The sequence below is a fragment of the Squalius cephalus genome (assembly GCF_949319135.1).
Source record: "Squalius cephalus genome assembly, chromosome: 5".
Classification (NCBI taxonomy): Eukaryota; Metazoa; Chordata; class Actinopteri; order Cypriniformes; family Leuciscidae; genus Squalius; species Squalius cephalus.
This window is the reverse complement of record NC_137126.1, coordinates 23,757,151-23,773,906: the sequence shown is the minus strand read 5'-3', so window position 1 is coordinate 23,773,906 and position 16,756 is coordinate 23,757,151. Positions and strand designations below refer to the sequence as shown.

Below are 16,756 nucleotides of genomic sequence, written 5' to 3'. Positions count from 1 at the left end.
GAGAGAAAATATTTGAAGGAATGAGATTGTCATGGAAATTGCAAGGACAGGAAGTCTTCCCCTACAAAATGGCTGAGTACTTGGTATAAATTATGCAATATGCTAATAAGCCTGTCCCAGAAACAGTCCCATGTATTTTAAAGTTTTCTCAAGTCCCCTCCAGTAAATTCTGTGTAAAATGGCTTTTGTGTGTACTCTCCCCACTGAGGCCTTCAGATCAACAGTGAGAAGCAGGGCCCACTAAAATGAATTGAAAATGATAATGATTGCATGATGAATAATCAGTCATGTGCTTGTTTTTTTGTTTTTTTTGTGGAGTCATAGTGTGTGGCAGGACAGAGCTTGCATTATTCAGCAAACGGAATTGCCACCCCATATTTCAACATAACATATTGAAGCTTTCCTGTTTTTTTTTTTTTGTTTTTTTTTTACAGCTCTGTTTCTGTTACACACTCTTGAAAATAAAGGTTCCAAAAGCGGGTTTCTTTTTAAGAATCTTTATCCATGGATGTTAAAGGTTCTGAACCATCTATACCAATAGACTGTAGTTGACTTTAAAAAAATTAAATGTAATTACTAATCTAACACAGAGAGTCATGTTTGGCTTGTATGTTGCTCACACTTGATCAATGGTATTTCTTTTGACTACTCCTTTTTGATCATTGCTTTAAGAGGTTTGTTGATAGGCTTAAGTGATAACTGAGCAATCTTCCCATCCCATCCACAGCTATTGTGCACTACTTGTGACAGACGATCCATTAATCAGTATTTTCCCCCCTTTGTTGTTATGTAGATTCAGCAGGACTCTAATTCTGGCCTGCCTCAAAGCTTTGCATCAATGTAAACGATGTGGAATGTTGCCACAGAGTCAAGTTATGGCACTAGATAACCTGCACTGACGTCCTCACATAGACATACTGATAGTAAATCCAATACACTGGTCTTTGTGTTCTCGATGTGTGAGTGAGCATGGGTGATGAAGTTAAATGCATTTTATAGTGGTTTTATAGTGAAAATGTAAGACTGCCTATTAAAATAGAGTCCCTTTTGTTTTATGATCTTTTATAATTTAGTATATAAAGTTTGAAATCTATTTATCTACAAATGATCTTGTCAGCTGTTAGAATCTTGGTTTGGTATTTACTTCTAACATTTTTCAATCAACTGTAATAGATTTCATGCTGTGTAAGAACTTGTCTTTGAACACTTAGGAGGCAAAAGCACTACTGACTGATTAATAATAGGTTAAACAACTGAATAGGTATAACAATTTTGAGTTACAATTTATTTTAAGGTGTCATTGTTACAGTGTAATTATATATTTAAGTACTTAGTGATATTAATGAACTACATGTACATAGGGTTAGGGGGATTTGGTTGAGGGTTGGTTGAATGTAATTATGCATAATTTACTGTTATTACTATGGTAAGTACATGTAACATATGTAACAGGAACCCTGTCAAATAAAGTGTAACCCAATTTTTTTAATCTTATTCGTGTTGTTTCTTTAGAAACAACATTGTTTTTCCTCCATGAGTAAGATCATAATCTGTCGGGAATTCATCACGTGCTGGTGGGTCACATGCTCTGACGTGTTCACAGGGGCGGGATCAAAAGATCTATAGGCAAGAGTCTCGACCAATGAGAAATGAGGAATTTGCCTTCAGATGCGCTATAAACTTGTGGCCCGTCTGTGAAAAAAAAATATTTTCTTCTGGATTCAGGACGACAGGGTGAGTCAGGAGTTTTTAAAGCTTTCTGAAATTTTTTGTTGTTTAACATTTATTTATTTTTAAAAACCGTCAATATGGACCGTTTAGTGCAAATTGTATACATCTTTGTTTTGTTTTAGGTTTATAACGTTACAGAAAAGAATCGAGCTTGTTAGGTCGCTCTGTTGCTGATACATTCTTATGAACTGTAACTTAATATACAAAATACATTCTTCTTTAGAACTGTATTCGACACGCGGTTATACCTTCGCCTAATAGCCTAACGTTAGATGGGTAAAGCATAGCGCTTTTTGCTATGGCCATTTCTTTCAAATTGTTCCAATAGTTTCTTTTTCGATTTCCGTGGCCTGGTTTCGCTCTTTGTTTTCTTTTCCTGAGAAACTGGGCTGCAACCCACCCGCCCAGATCCCGTGACTGCTGTTAGGAACACCGTATTCTCTTCTGTCTCTAGAGACCAGTGTGTGTGTCTGTCCGGAGGCCCGTGCTGAGAACAAATATATATATTTTGGAAGATATACAGTCATATAACGTTAACGTTACCGATATAGATTCGTTTCTGTTCGGCGGCATAACGTTAGGTAACGTTAGGTTTGTCTTTTTAATTTACGCGTCCACTCGCTTTTATTATTCATAACAAGGTTGACTACATCTGCCTGCTGTTGGTTCGTTACACGATGTAAACAAATATATCGTGGCAGTAATCTGATCTCACGACACTGTGGAAAAATACGCCTGTTCTTTTAAATATGCATACAGGTTTAACGTTAGGCCTAATTATACAGCAGTGAGATGATTGAATATTTGGCTTGAGATTTCAAGCCGTTTCAGCAATGTCTTGCGTAACATTATATATGTAACGTAACCATTTTAAATAGCTTTATTCAGCACTTAAGAGCATATTAATTACAAAAATTCTTATTTCAGCCGCATAAGTAAAAAAAAAAATAAAAAAAATTGGAATTCTGACTTACGTAACGTAGGCTAATTAAAATTTGGAATCACATAGCCTAGTTAAAAGTCGACTTAAAAGGTCTTATATTTCCACAATTTAGATTTTTTTTATCTCGTAATCATGACTTTTTATCTCGTAATCATGACTTTTTATGTTATAATTATGATCTACCAAAGAAATGGGTAGTCGGTTCCATATTAGATCCTGAATATTTGTGCCTAAAATATTCGGACTAAAAGGGTGGTAAAAAAGAACAATACCGTGTACATGTTTAAGTTTAATATCTTTACATGGAATAAAACAGTTCATGGTCACTTGTTGCAACATGTCTGACCTGTTGTTGTTTCCCCCCCGCAGTGTTTTGATCATGAGGGTGTATTTGGCAGCGTTCACGTTGTGCCTCAGTGCAGTATTTGCTGCTCCAACTCTGGACAAGCAGTTGGATGACCATTGGGAGCTGTGGAAGAACTGGCACAGTAAAAAATACCATGAAGTGAGTGTTACTTTGAAGAGAGATTGCTGGCTTTAAGTGTACATGAACAAGTTGAAAACGGAGCAAGATGTGGAACTCAGTGTTATCTCTTTCAACACAGAAGGAGGAGGGGTGGAGGCGAATGGTCTGGGAGAAAAACTTGAATAAGATCGAAATGCACAATCTCGAACACTCCATGGGCAAACACACGTACAGACTCGGAATGAACCACTTTGGTGACATGGTAAGACTGCAAAAGATGTTTATTTGAGGCATATGCATACTGATTTTTGAAATTCCTTCAGCATAAATCAATCTATTCTATATCTACAGACTCATGAGGAGTTCAGGCAGGTGATGAATGGCTTCAAGCAAAAGAAGGAGAGGCGATTCACTGGATCCCTCTTCATGGAACCCAACTTCCTGGAGGTCCCAAATAAGTTGGACTGGAGAGAAAAGGGATATGTGACTCCTGTGAAAGATCAGGTGGGATAGCTGCCTTTATCTTAACTAGCTAGAAATTATATACAATGGAATATGAGTCACGGCTCTTATTTAAACTAAAAAAAAAAAAACTAAAAAAACTGGTCTGACCACTTTGAAAATTAGATCTATATGATGTGTGTGAAAGATTATAGTTGTGTTTTCGGGTAATCACAGAGAAAACATGTCATAAATAAACCATATACACCATTTACATCTGTTAGGCCTATTCAATAAACTACTAAACTTTTTAACCAAGGCACCCCCCATTGTGCACAACAATATTCAAAACTCATTTTAATGTATGCACATTCGTCGTTTCTATAAATAAAAAGTAACTAAAACAATTGTATTTAAACTAACTAAATAAATAAATTATAATAATTACATTTCTAAATTTCAGTTAACTCGCAGTAACTTTTCCTGAAGTTTTATTTTTATTTGCCATTTCTACACAAAATATTTTAGAGCTTGGTATTACTAGTGACTAGTAGCAGTTATTAAAAAATACCCATGGTTTATTAATTCACATGACTTTTCCTGGTCTAAAATTCACATCTTTGAAATTAGGCCTCTTCATATATCCAGGTTTTTCAAGACAGTGGTTCTTTGAAGAAATAAAATGGGATACCAAAATAAGAAATATCTTGATCCTTATGGCCCCCGGCCCCCTGCTTAAGAATCGCTGGTCTAAAACATTTTCAAATGTGGTATTTTCAGGGTGAGTGCGGTTCTTGCTGGGCCTTCAGCACTACCGGAGCCATGGAGGGTCAGATGTTCAGGAAGACTGGAAAACTGGTGTCTCTGAGTGAGCAGAACCTGGTGGACTGCTCCCGTCCTGAAGGCAATGAGGGCTGTAACGGAGGCCTCATGGACCAGGCCTTCCAGTACGTCAAGGACCAAAGCGGTCTGGACTCAGAGGAGTCCTACCCCTACTTGGGAACTGTAAGTTACATAACTTTTTATTCTTCTGAAATCTTCTGATTAATTACATAAAAGATTACCATAACATACATGCTTTATTTTACAAATGTTTTCAGGACGATCAGCCCTGCCATTACGATCCCAAATACAGTGCAGCCAATGACACGGGATTCGTTGACATTCCCAGTGGAAAGGAACACGCTCTGATGAAAGCTATAGCCTCTGTGGGGCCGGTGTCAGTGGCTATTGACGCGGGACACGAGTCTTTCCAGTTCTACCAATCAGGTGTGCATATTGCTCACCACTAGTTGTTAAGCCTACTAAATGACAATTACATTATGACAATTTAGTGAAGGAGAAGCCTGTTGATGTGAACTAACGGATGTATACCTCTTGTTATAGGCATCTACTATGATAAAGAATGCAGCAGCGAGGAGCTAGATCACGGCGTTCTTGCCGTTGGTTATGGTTTTGAGGGTGAGGATGTTGATGGCAAGAAGTACTGGATTGTCAAGAACAGGTAAGAAGGTCATTTATACTGTACATTCATTTAAAACCATGAATGGCCAGTGTTTTTAACCCAATGTACCTTTTCTGTATTCTAGCTGGAGTGAGAACTGGGGTGATAAAGGATATATCTTAATGGCAAAGGACCGACACAACCACTGTGGCATTGCTACAGCAGCTAGCTACCCTCTTGTCTAAGGAAGATACCTCTCGAATCAAGACATTGTACCAGAAGGCCACATTAGTGTCTCGGGTACTTGAGTGGTTCACTGAAATCCACTAATGTAGTAAAAAAGGAGTCGCCTAACATAGGGGACTGTGTATCACAGCCTGAATGAGACTGTGAGAGAGAAACCTCAAGCTCTAGGCATTGTGTGACACTGTTTTAGGGACTTTATGCAATTGTTTTTTTTTGTGGTCATTTTAATCGCATTGATTTAGTTGATTTTTGCCTCAATGTAAATACATGTTCTTTAGTTTAAGTTGAAATGTACAAATGTGTTTTTTTTTTTATTTCTACTCTCTGTATGATCAATTAAACTTTTAAAATTGGAACTGTTTCCGCTTGGATTTACATTCTTCCAGTAGTTTTATATATAGAATTTAAAAACATATTATTGCCCATAAGAGCATACACTACTGTTCAAAATAATTTTTTCATGAGCACCAAATCATCATATTAGAATGATTTCTGAAGGATCATGTGACACTGAAGACTGGAGTAATGATGCTGAAAATTCAGCTTTACCAACACAAGAATACATTACATCGAAAACATATTTTAAATTGGAATATGTCACTGTATTTCTGATCAAATAAATGCAGCCTTGGTGAGGATAGGATACTTTTTTCCAAAAAAATTCTAAACTTTTGAATGATAGTGTATATTTTGCTGTAGATTTACATATCATTTGCAAAACAAATGTATTACTATCACCTCACTGTGACATTTTGTTGACTTGATTAGCAAACAGAAAATCCAAACTAGTGTAACTAAGCCTATTCAAACAGGAAGTTAGTTGGTTATGATTGAATGGTACTGGTTTTCAGTACTGCTTTCTTAAACTTAAACCTAAGCAGTAAGTCATGTTCATGAGAGTTTAAAAAAAAAAAGGTTTTCCAGACATACTATGTCACAATCGATTTCTTCTTCACTGTATTGTGTTCTGATCTTCAGGAGAGGTGAACATTAACATTCGTTTGCTCAATGTGTCCTATTTGTTTATCTCTTGGCATTTTGCCATTGCATGGGCCGTCATCATGACCAGCAAACTAAGACTTGTGGGGTGGAGATTACTGGGTTTTGGCTCTTGTACTAGTAGGGAGGGGTTTGTTAGAACCAGAGGGTGTAAACGCTAACAAACAACACATTACTGAAGGCACATTATGTTCGCATAAAATAAGTGAGGAAGAAAGACAGATTGCGAAAGGGGTAGAAGAACAAATCTGAACAGAAAAGTGAAATAAGGAAAGAAAAAAATGATTTTAAATACAGGAAATTTAATGTGATTCTGTTTACAAAAGCATTGTTTCTACAATTTAAAAAAAAGCTACTGTGATATTTTGCATGCTAACTCGATGGCATGTGATTTTCAATGGATCAAATCACAACCGAAATCTCTACTTTTTCTGTTTCTTGACAAAGGACAAGTACTCCTCCACATCATCTGGAGAGCCCGCCACAAAGGGCGCTCTCTGGTGCAGTCCCTCGGGGATAATATCCAGGACGCGCTGGGTGCCTGTCGTGGCGATGCCTCCGGCCTGCTCGATCAGGAAGGCTATGGGGTTACACTCGTACAGCAACCTCAGCTGGAGAGCATGAAACACAAAAATGAAGTTACATAACGCTGACGATCCAAGTTATTTTTCAAAGGGTCTAAACCGTGAAGATGTATCCTAGTTTTACCTCCAAGTTTGAACCCGGTATGTTTCAATTTGGGTCACTGAGTATGTTTTATGGATTCATTTTAGTCTTATCTATGTAGAACAGAGAAACTGGATTGTGTAAATGCTTATAAAAGTTAATACAGTGGAATTTCTTGAAAAGCAGCGTGAACTGCAGATACTATATCTGGGTCACTGCTTTCATGCAATAGTGTGTATTTGCTCCAGCTTAGGCTTATGCTGTGTGTTTGAGCACTGCCATTGTCAGGAATGACACAGCTCTTCAACCTCAAATGAGAGGTTATCTGTTATCGGAATACGACCTGCCCTGCACCTGCTGTAAACCATCAAGTCATTTACAGTGTAACTTATGATAGATTGACCTAGTCTGCTAACTAAAGCTAGAATTAATACATAAATATTGTTAATAGAGTGATGCAGGCAAAACCACGGAAGACTAAAGGCAGCCACACACTACAAGATAATCAGGCCGATTTTAGGCCCAGTTCTCCCCTCCGTCAATCCTGGGTGAAGTCCTGATTATCTTGATGGTTCTACAGATTATCTTATCAGATTTTCCTGTGGTGTGATATGTGTTAGAAGTGATTGAATCTGCTTGGTAGATCATTGGGGCCCGCACCAATCTCAAATTGCAAATATCCAACGTTGAATATTTACGAGTCAGAAATCCTGTTGTGTGAGGGGAACCCCGAGGAAACACCATGCACTATTTAGATTGTCACGTGGAACAAAACGATACCCAATCAGAAAGTGAGGTGATGGAAGTCTCCACGACATCATCCGAAACTTTTTATTTTTTCCCAGCGAACAATAAGCAGTCCAAACACTATAGACCAGGGTTCACCAATCTCGGTCCTGGAGGGCCGCTGTCCTGCAGAGTTTAGCTCCAACCAGCTCCAGCACACCTGTTTGAAAGTTTCTAGTATGCCTAGTGAGACCTTGATTAGCTGGTTCAGGTGTGTTTGATTGGGGTTGGAGCTAAACTCTGAAGGACATCGGCCCTCCAGGACCGAGATTGGTGAACCCTGCTATAGACCTTATTCAGAGCAGCGCCATGATAGGTGTGAAAGCGAGGCTGTGAGGAATAGACTTGACGTGTTTTCAATGGCATTCGCTTTAAAAGCTGTATAAAGCTCCCAGATCACATCATTTTCTCTACTGAAATGTCTTGGAAAGATATTTTTGCAGTGTTTCGACAATCCAAAAACACATTAAATAGCAGTGCAACCCACTGACGAGATGCATGTCTATCCCTCACACCCTCGCTTTCATTCCCATTAAAAATCAAAGATGGCGCTGGTGTGAATAAGGTCTGTTATCGCAGTTTCTTCTTTTTCTGTCGTCCACCATGTTTGTCTACTCTAAAGTCAAGTTTGACCAGTAGAGGTTTTGCGAGATTTCTTGTGCTCACAGTCAGGACTCTGTTTGTGAAGGGAATCTGTTAGGCTGCATCCGAAATTACATACTTCCCTACTATATAGTATAAAACAGTATGTAACAAAAGAAGTATTTCCCGATTTCACAGTACTCATAAAAGAGGAAGCAAAAAGTGCCCTGGGTGACCTACTTCCGGCAAGATTCTGAAGTGTGCATACGATGGAGACTTTACTATTCCATAAGGCCACGGGAGAGGGTTTATGAATGGCGGAGAAGCAATGTAACTGACGCTGGTAGGTCACGTGATAATGACAACATGCTGAATGTAGTCAGAATTACATTCATGCCGCACACATTCATACTGTATAGTACATACTTTTTAAGCGATCGTGGATTAATTAATTATTCAAAATAAGTACCTACTCAAGAGAGTATGCGATTTTGGAGGCAGCCTTAGTGTGTGCTGTGCTGTCTTGGTCACATCGCGGCACTCCACACACTATAGGAACAATAGTGTTGTATCTATGATTTTTTTATCGTCATGTTTTTGGTCTCTCACATTTTAAATTATGCTTATACGATTTTAAAAATCTTTTGGTGTACTTCATTTTAATAGATTATTGCAGCTGTGACGTCAAAACCCAGAAGACTAATTGGCCAGTGGTTCCCTCTGGATATTCCTATGGTTTTTTATGATGGGGTTTTTCAGTTTATGAGTAATATAAGATCTGTGGTAAAACGTAAATCGTCAAGTTATGTTTACCACAGACTTTATGTTTCTCATAAACTGAAAAAACCCATTATAAAAACCAATAGGAAAACCCTGGCCAAGGACGTCACAGCTGCAATATTCTATTAAAATAAAGTTAAATAAATAAATAAATATGTTAGATGAAAATGTAATCTAAAAAAAACTTGAATTGAAAAAATGAGAAATGTTGCCTTGGCAACAAACTAAAATAAAATATACTAAAAATACTAAAACCAAAATAAAAATGAAAGCCAAATAGAAATACTTAAAAAATAATCAAAATCACAACAGCACATAATGTTACTAAAAAAAATAATAAATAAACTGAAAATATAAAAATAACATAATAATAATAAATGCTATAATACATAATACATAACACTGGACACAACCATAAGACTAACCTGACATCATACTCATTATTTATTATATCGCTATCACCTGATGTGATTTATATGACCAGTTTCCAGTTTGACCTGAATATCTTAAAACATGTGAGCTCACCTTTCCTTTTGGACTCTTCTCATTGGCTGGGTACATGAATATGCCGCCATAAGCGATGGTACGGTGTATATCAGACACCATCGACCCAACATACCTGGCACCATACGGGGCACTACCATCCTGTGAGACAATTACATTTCATCACATATAAAATCAGGATCAAAAACTCAAACTTTCTTCATATCTATCATTCTAGGCTTGGATTTTTGAATAAACTGAAAATAATTTCAACTTGCACCACAGTCTGCACACAATCTAAACAAAAATTGTCGGGAACAAAAGGTCACAAGTGCTTCAGTAAAAGAGGATAGGAAAGTAGGAAGTAGTGTGAGAAGTTCCAGGAAACTCAAACCCAGCTGGACAGCTAAAACACATCAGTGACACTTTATTTTACATTGTCTCTGTTACACACCTTACATGTACTTACTATAAAACAGCAACTAACCCTAAACCAAACCCTACTCCTAATCCTAATTATATAGTAAGTACATGTTGGTAATTCATATTTCTCAGTTTGTATTTGTATAATTACACTGTAACAAGGACACATTAAAATAGAGTGTAACCCACACATCTGTCACCAAATGAAATCCCTCTTCCTTTAGAAAGATGTGAGCAGTAAAACAACAAAAAGAAGCTACATAAAGTTGTAATATTTGGCTTTAAATTTGTATTTTAAGAGGTGGAAGCGTGTTCCCTTAGCCAGCCCCACTTCAAGCAATGACAGACACAACAGACAAATCAATACTTCACGAGATAGCATGTTTCTGACAACACTTCTACGAAAACAACATGATATTCCACATAAAACATGCCAGAGTTGATAACATAATGAACGTGATTAGCAAGTTTCCCATTTCGTAATGCAGTATTTGATCTATTTCTTGTTTACTTGTTCTTTATCACCATCAGACTGCTTAAGATGATCTTAAAATGAAGAAACAAAAACATGTATTCCTGGAAACACAAGATCTCACATCTATTCAGAAAAAAAAAAGTATATTAATAATTAACTAGCTGACCCACAGAAAATTCATACTCAGCATATTTTATGATCACTCACTGCACGCAGTCGCTCTCAAATCAGTTACATATGCTGAGTCTATGTTCCAGGTCAGAAAAAAAGAACAAAACTCTGCAAAGGAAGTCACTCATCACTTTCCAGCAGATGTAACGTGTGTAAACATCAGCTGATGCTAAGCACGGCAATGCAGTCATGCAAGCTGTGATCAGTCAGCAAGCATTATTCAGACTCACTTTGTTTTAAACCAAGTGATCTTAAGGCCAGCTAAGCAACATTTTCTGTTCTGTCGCAACATGTCATGAGCATGTGAGTACGTACAGCTCTTTCACATGATGTTTTGTACACAGCAAATCACCATATGCACTCAACGGTTGATTTGTGCTGTGGTCTTGCAGACTCACTCAAAAAATCTTGGCTAGCAACAATAAGACTTTCCTAAAATAATCTAAAAAGACAAAGCAACATTCTTTGGCTATGTATGTCTCTGTAGGGAACCCACCTCTGGGTATTTCTTGTGCTTTATGTACTCATTGACTGCAGGCTCAAAGTACTTAGCATAGCCCTCGTTGATACTGTAAATCTTCCCCTTTTTCTTGATCTTCACATTTCTGTCTGTCAGAATGAATTCTCCAATTGCCTGAAGAAAAGGAACATAAAAAAAATAATATTGAGCTCATGTTTCACAATGACACCGTACTATACTGTATGCTGTAAAAAACCTAAAAATACATTAGCCTAAGATGAGGAATCAAAACTAGTTCACTACAGCCACAAACTATTCCAGACTTTTATCCGAAATTGAAAAAAGAAGTGCTCTTAATGTTTTTAAAAAAACCTCTAAAGATGTTAAACCATAAAAAGAGAAGTGAAACAACTTTCAGTAACATATTATATAAGCATAAAAAAAGTTTCACAGTTTACTACATAACTATTTTTCTTTTTAAGACAATATTATGTTCGGTGTCTGCTTACTTTGCTCATAATAGTCGTTAAGCTGTAAATGATTCACTTAAATCATTTGGTGTGCCTTTAAAGGGATAGTTCACCCAAAAAATAAAAATTCTATCATCATTTACTCACCCTCAAGTTGTTCACAACCTGAATGAGTTTATTTCTTCTGTTGACCACAAAATAAAATATTTTGGAGAATGTCGGTAACCAGACAGTTGATGGACCCCATTGACTTCCATAGTAGGAAAAAAATACCATAGAAGTCAATGGGTGCCATCAACTGCCTGGTTACCAACATTCTTTAAAATATATTATTTTGTGTTCAACAGAAAAAAGAAACTCATTGATGGTAACAACAACAACTTGATGGTAATTAAATAATGACAACATTTTAATTTCATTTTTTATTTTAGTACCTTGAACTAGGCTAGCCGACATGGCCATAAAACTATGATTTCAGAACAGCATACTTTTCATATTTATTTATTAAAGTCCTGGCATTATTATTCATCATTAGTCTGTCATTTCAGCAGATTGAACGTTTTTGTGCGTAGCCTACTGGATCCAGCATGAAGAAGTCAACTCCAGTTCCTGTACTGATAGCCACTACCGTGGCGCTGCCGTAAAGCGCGTAACCCGCACACACGATCTGATTGCCCGGCTGTAGGGCGTCCTTGATAGTCGGTTCTCCGTCTGAGACCTGAAACAGGAAAAAACAACTGAATCAACGGTCTGTCCCCAAAGACAAAACAGTGAATTTAAGCTCATCGTGATTAAATGGATTGTTAAAGCAAATAAAATTGTACATACATGCACGTTAACTAACAAACCCACCACCTAGAGTTTGTTACTGCAGTTCTACGTGAAGTGTAATTTTTAACGATTCGTAGTAAGAAAACATTATAATAAAACATAACAAACTTTAAATAACAGACAACGCTGTGCCGTTGTTATTCGTTACATTCTAGTGCACTTAATAAAATCTATTTAAAGTTATATTGAATTCATGCTTAGCCAATATTTGTCATCAGGCAGGGTCAAATGCAGTCAGCATACCTCGTCAATCTGCATGAGAGAGTAGCACAAGAACACCAAACATCAAACCAATCCATCTCGCACACCACATGACAGAATTAAAGCTTACATTCTATTATTTATTTATTTATTGCATTTGCTTATGGATTTCTCGCATGCATCAAAAAGTACACCAAATGCACATTATGCAACTCCAAAACTTCAATCTTGCAGTCAACAGATGCAATACAAACACTCACTCACCCTTTTGTAGATGGCAAAGATGGTGCCTATGGGGGCCAAACAGTCAATGTTGGAGGAGCCATCCAGAGGATCAAAACAGACTATATACTTTCCCTGTGACAAACAGCAGCCTGAACTGAGTATGCATGCGAAATGAGACGGCGACCTCATGTGGTAATTATATGAATGAACTCCCAACAAATATGCATGAACACAGGGTACATTAGACTGACAAATAGCCTAGTTTACATAGCAGCCATAACTATTGAAACCACACAGACATTTCTAAGGGTTTATTTATTTAATTAGTACAGACATCCAATTTTATTTTACCGAACTATTAAAGTTTCCCCCCATTATTTAACATTGCCAATTGGATATGTGATGGAAACTAATCATATTTTATCCCATTCTAACTATTTTGATAATGTCTTATTTGATTTTTTATGAATTGTTGTTGTTGTTTTGAGTTATTTTGAGACGTTGTAAAAGTTGTAAACAACACATTCTGAGCTAGATTATTCTCTTTTGTCTCTCATAACAATGTTTCCAAAGAGTAGCAGTATCATTTTATCATAAGCACACTAATATTTAGGCTACATGTTTGACCAGAGTTTATCGCTGAAATAACAACTCCAATTTATATACATTCTATTCTTTCTACCTTTGGTGGTATCAGGTGTTAAAGGAATAGTTCACAATATATATTTTGTCTTCGTTTACTCACTCTCATGTTGTTTTAAACCTGTATTAGGCAACTTTCTTTCTTCTTTGAACACAAAAGGAAAGGCAAGAGCCTGTCAAGCTCAAAAAAATTGCAAAAGCACCATTATATTCAATACGATACAATTTCAGATTTTCTTAAGTTAAACCAATGAAAATATCTCTCTGTATACGTTCACATCCAAATATGGCATGTCAATGAAAAGAGCAGCATAAACCTTCTACCTAACATTTTTTGTGGATAGAAAAACATCCTACAGGTTTGGAACAACATGAGAGTGAGTAAATAATTACCAGTGTTGAACAGTAATATATATATATATATTCATAAACAAGACTTACAGTGCTATGCATAAGTTTAGACACCCATGCTAAAGTTGACTAAAAAGAGGAATAAAAAATCATCTTTTGGAAATTGAACTTAATGCCTTAATTAAAAAAATTAGGAAAAATCCAACCTTTAAGGACACCAATTTTCTTTGTGAATGAATAATGTATCGTAAATAAATAAATGTTCTTCCTTAAAATACAGGGTGCATAAGTTTGGACAGCCCTATGTTAAATTCCCATAGAGGCAGGCAGATTTTTATTTTTAAAGGCCAGTTACTTCATGGATCCAGGATAATATGCATCCTGATAATGTTCCCTTGGCCTTTGGAATTAAAATAGTTAAATATTAAAATACATGAAGTAACTGGCCTTTAAAAATAAAAATCTGCCTGCCTCTATGGGAATTTAACATAGGGGTGTCCAGACTTATGCACCCTGTATTTTAAGGAAGAACATTTATTTATTTACGATACATTATTCATTCACAAAGAAAATTGGTGTCCTTAAAGGTTGGATTTTTCCTAATTTTTTTAATTAAGGCATTAAGTTCAATTTCCAAACGATGATTTTTTATTCCTCTTTTTAGTCAACTTTAGCATGGGTGTCTAAACTTATGCATAGCACTGTATATCACAAAGCTCATACTCTTTTCTCAGCAGGTGTGTAGATGACATTCTCGTTCTCCTCAGAAACCATCAAACAGGTGCCATAAGAGGCATGCAGCATATTGATGACCAGATCATTGGAAAGCACATCCAACTTCTTCTGATCATCGCCTGTGACGTTCACCTGCCCGGCAAGACCTTGACTGTGTTCAGTGAAACAGAACATAATATTATTAAAAAGTAGATACTGAGGTTCAGATCCCAAAATAGTAAATGGTGGCAATCCCTTATTCCTAAATAATGCTGTCACGAGAATTACATATTAGTAAATGAGAAATGAACAACCTCACATGCAATAGATCATTTATATTATTTCATAATTATTAGGATTATTATAATGATATTATTATTATTATTATTATTATTTATTTACAAAGACAACTACATTACAAACTACTAAAATGGATTTATGGTAGCACTTTTATTTTTTAGTCCTGTTCCGCGTGTCATGGCAACGGTCATGTTCTGTTCTGCTGTCGCTGTTTGCCTGAGCTCTTGATCATTATTTGTTGCCATGGTTTCTGATTGCATTTCACACCTGTTCTTTGTTTCATTGATTACCTTCCCTGTGTATTTAAGCCCTCAGTTTCTCTTAGTTCTTTCTTCAGCATCGTCTGAGTTATCGTTGATGTTTAATGTTGACTTAATAATGACACATTATTCAAACTGGGTAATAACTAGAAACTAACCCTGAACCTACCCCTAAACCTAACCTTAACCCATGTAGTTACCTATTACTGGGTACTTTCTACTGTAACCAGTAGAAAGTACCCAGTAAACTACAACTACATAGGTTCAGGTTTAGTATCTAATGCACCTGCTGTAAAATAAAAAGCAACCTAGTTTGTTGTTTAACTAACCATACACTGTAACTTTACAGTTCTTTTACTAGAACTAACTTTAAATAGTCTCAAAAACCATAACTAGTCTATCTATTTGTCCTCGCATTTTGAATCGGTTTCACCCTCTTCTGCTTCGTACAGTCAAAGAATGTGTTCACAACACAGAGTAAAACATATTCATTCTCATAATGCAAAATAATTCAGTGAAACTTACAGATGATTGAGTCCAGCTTTCCTGACAGCAGATGAAATAGCTTTAATAGCAGTTAACAAGGAATTAATGAGCTGTGTGAGTTCTCCGGTGGCCCCCTTCACCTTCCGCCCCTTCTCCATCACGAAGCGAGTGAGGGTCCATACGTCCACATCAAAGACCGACTGATCCGACATTCTTACAGTATCCGAGAGTTGCTGCAGTTGGACAGGCAGAGACTAACTGAAGAGACTCTAGGCAGTCTATTTTACACACACAGTGAGTGGAAGAAGGCCAAGGTTATATTGGTGAAGCAGATCAAGTGACAGTAGTATAGTCTGAATGCTAGTAGAGCCAGAGCTCAAAGAGCCTAACTTATAAAGCACGTCCCTTGGCTCTCAGCTAATTATTTATGTTCACTGTTGTCACATGACATATACTCAGGGGTTATAAGGTCATGGGTCACAAATCAAAGCTCATGAGTGTTTATGACAATCGTGTCTTAATGAACACCGGAGGTCTGTTAAATGGATCGCATTAATAAAACTGTGTATTTATTTATATGGAAATGTGTCCCAATAACTCAAAGTCAAACCTAGAACTGTGACTAAACACATCAAACACATTTAAAGAAAATGGATAAACAGCATTTTATATTTGATTCACAGCACTGAAAAGTGCAATTAACATGCTTTCCGAGGACTTAATTTAAATCGTAATCCTCAACAAGCACTGTTTACGCAATATATTTAAGCACTGCTATAGACGTCGCTCTCCATATTCAACAGATTTGGAAGACATATTTCCAAACAAGCATTGCCTCATGCTCTTATTGCCTTAAATGTGGGTGCTTTCTTTGCTACAGAGCCCAAAATAATAAACTCATTAGGATCAGAACCTTCCAGAAAAGATGTGGGCTCCAACACAGGAGAAATCACTGAACACAGGCAAACATTTCTGTCCACAAATTTAGTTTTATACTGCACTATGCTACAAATAATTATCATTAACATCTTGAAATGAACAGATTTGCATGCATATGTTTTTTGACCAAGGTCATGTAGAGCAACACCCCAAAATGTGTCTCAAATGTCAGCTGGGCTCTATGCACCTACTGGCCTTTACAGAAAAGGTCATCTGCTCTTCATTTGGTTGCTTGGACTTC

The 16,756-nt window shown here is 36.8% G+C and overlaps 2 protein-coding genes across 2 annotated transcripts; one reads left to right on the top strand and one right to left on the bottom strand.

Moving 5' to 3' along the window:
• Positions 1-1,605: 1,605 nt before the first annotated feature.
• ctsla (cathepsin La) lies at positions 1,606-5,630 on the top strand. Its single transcript, XM_079870952.1, has 8 exons — positions 1,606-1,734; positions 3,044-3,179; positions 3,280-3,402; positions 3,492-3,644; positions 4,362-4,586; positions 4,682-4,850; positions 4,968-5,085; positions 5,171-5,630. Exons 1-8 carry the CDS (start codon positions 1,643-1,645, stop codon positions 5,268-5,270), a joined length of 1,116 nt encoding a protein of 371 aa, XP_079727078.1. The 5' UTR covers positions 1,606-1,642; the 3' UTR covers positions 5,271-5,630.
• Positions 5,631-5,851: 221 nt separating this feature from the next.
• Positions 5,852-15,941, bottom strand: fbp2 (fructose-1,6-bisphosphatase 2). The gene is made up of 7 exons (XM_079870953.1): positions 15,616-15,941; positions 14,540-14,702; positions 12,863-12,955; positions 12,144-12,284; positions 11,133-11,270; positions 9,610-9,729; positions 5,852-6,881 (listed from the first exon to the last, which is right to left on the bottom strand). The coding sequence occupies exons 1-7, from the start codon at positions 15,786-15,788 to the stop codon at positions 6,693-6,695; spliced, it is 1,017 nt and encodes a 338-aa protein (XP_079727079.1). The 5' UTR covers positions 15,789-15,941; the 3' UTR covers positions 5,852-6,692.
• Between the last annotated feature and the right edge of the window lie 815 nt (positions 15,942-16,756).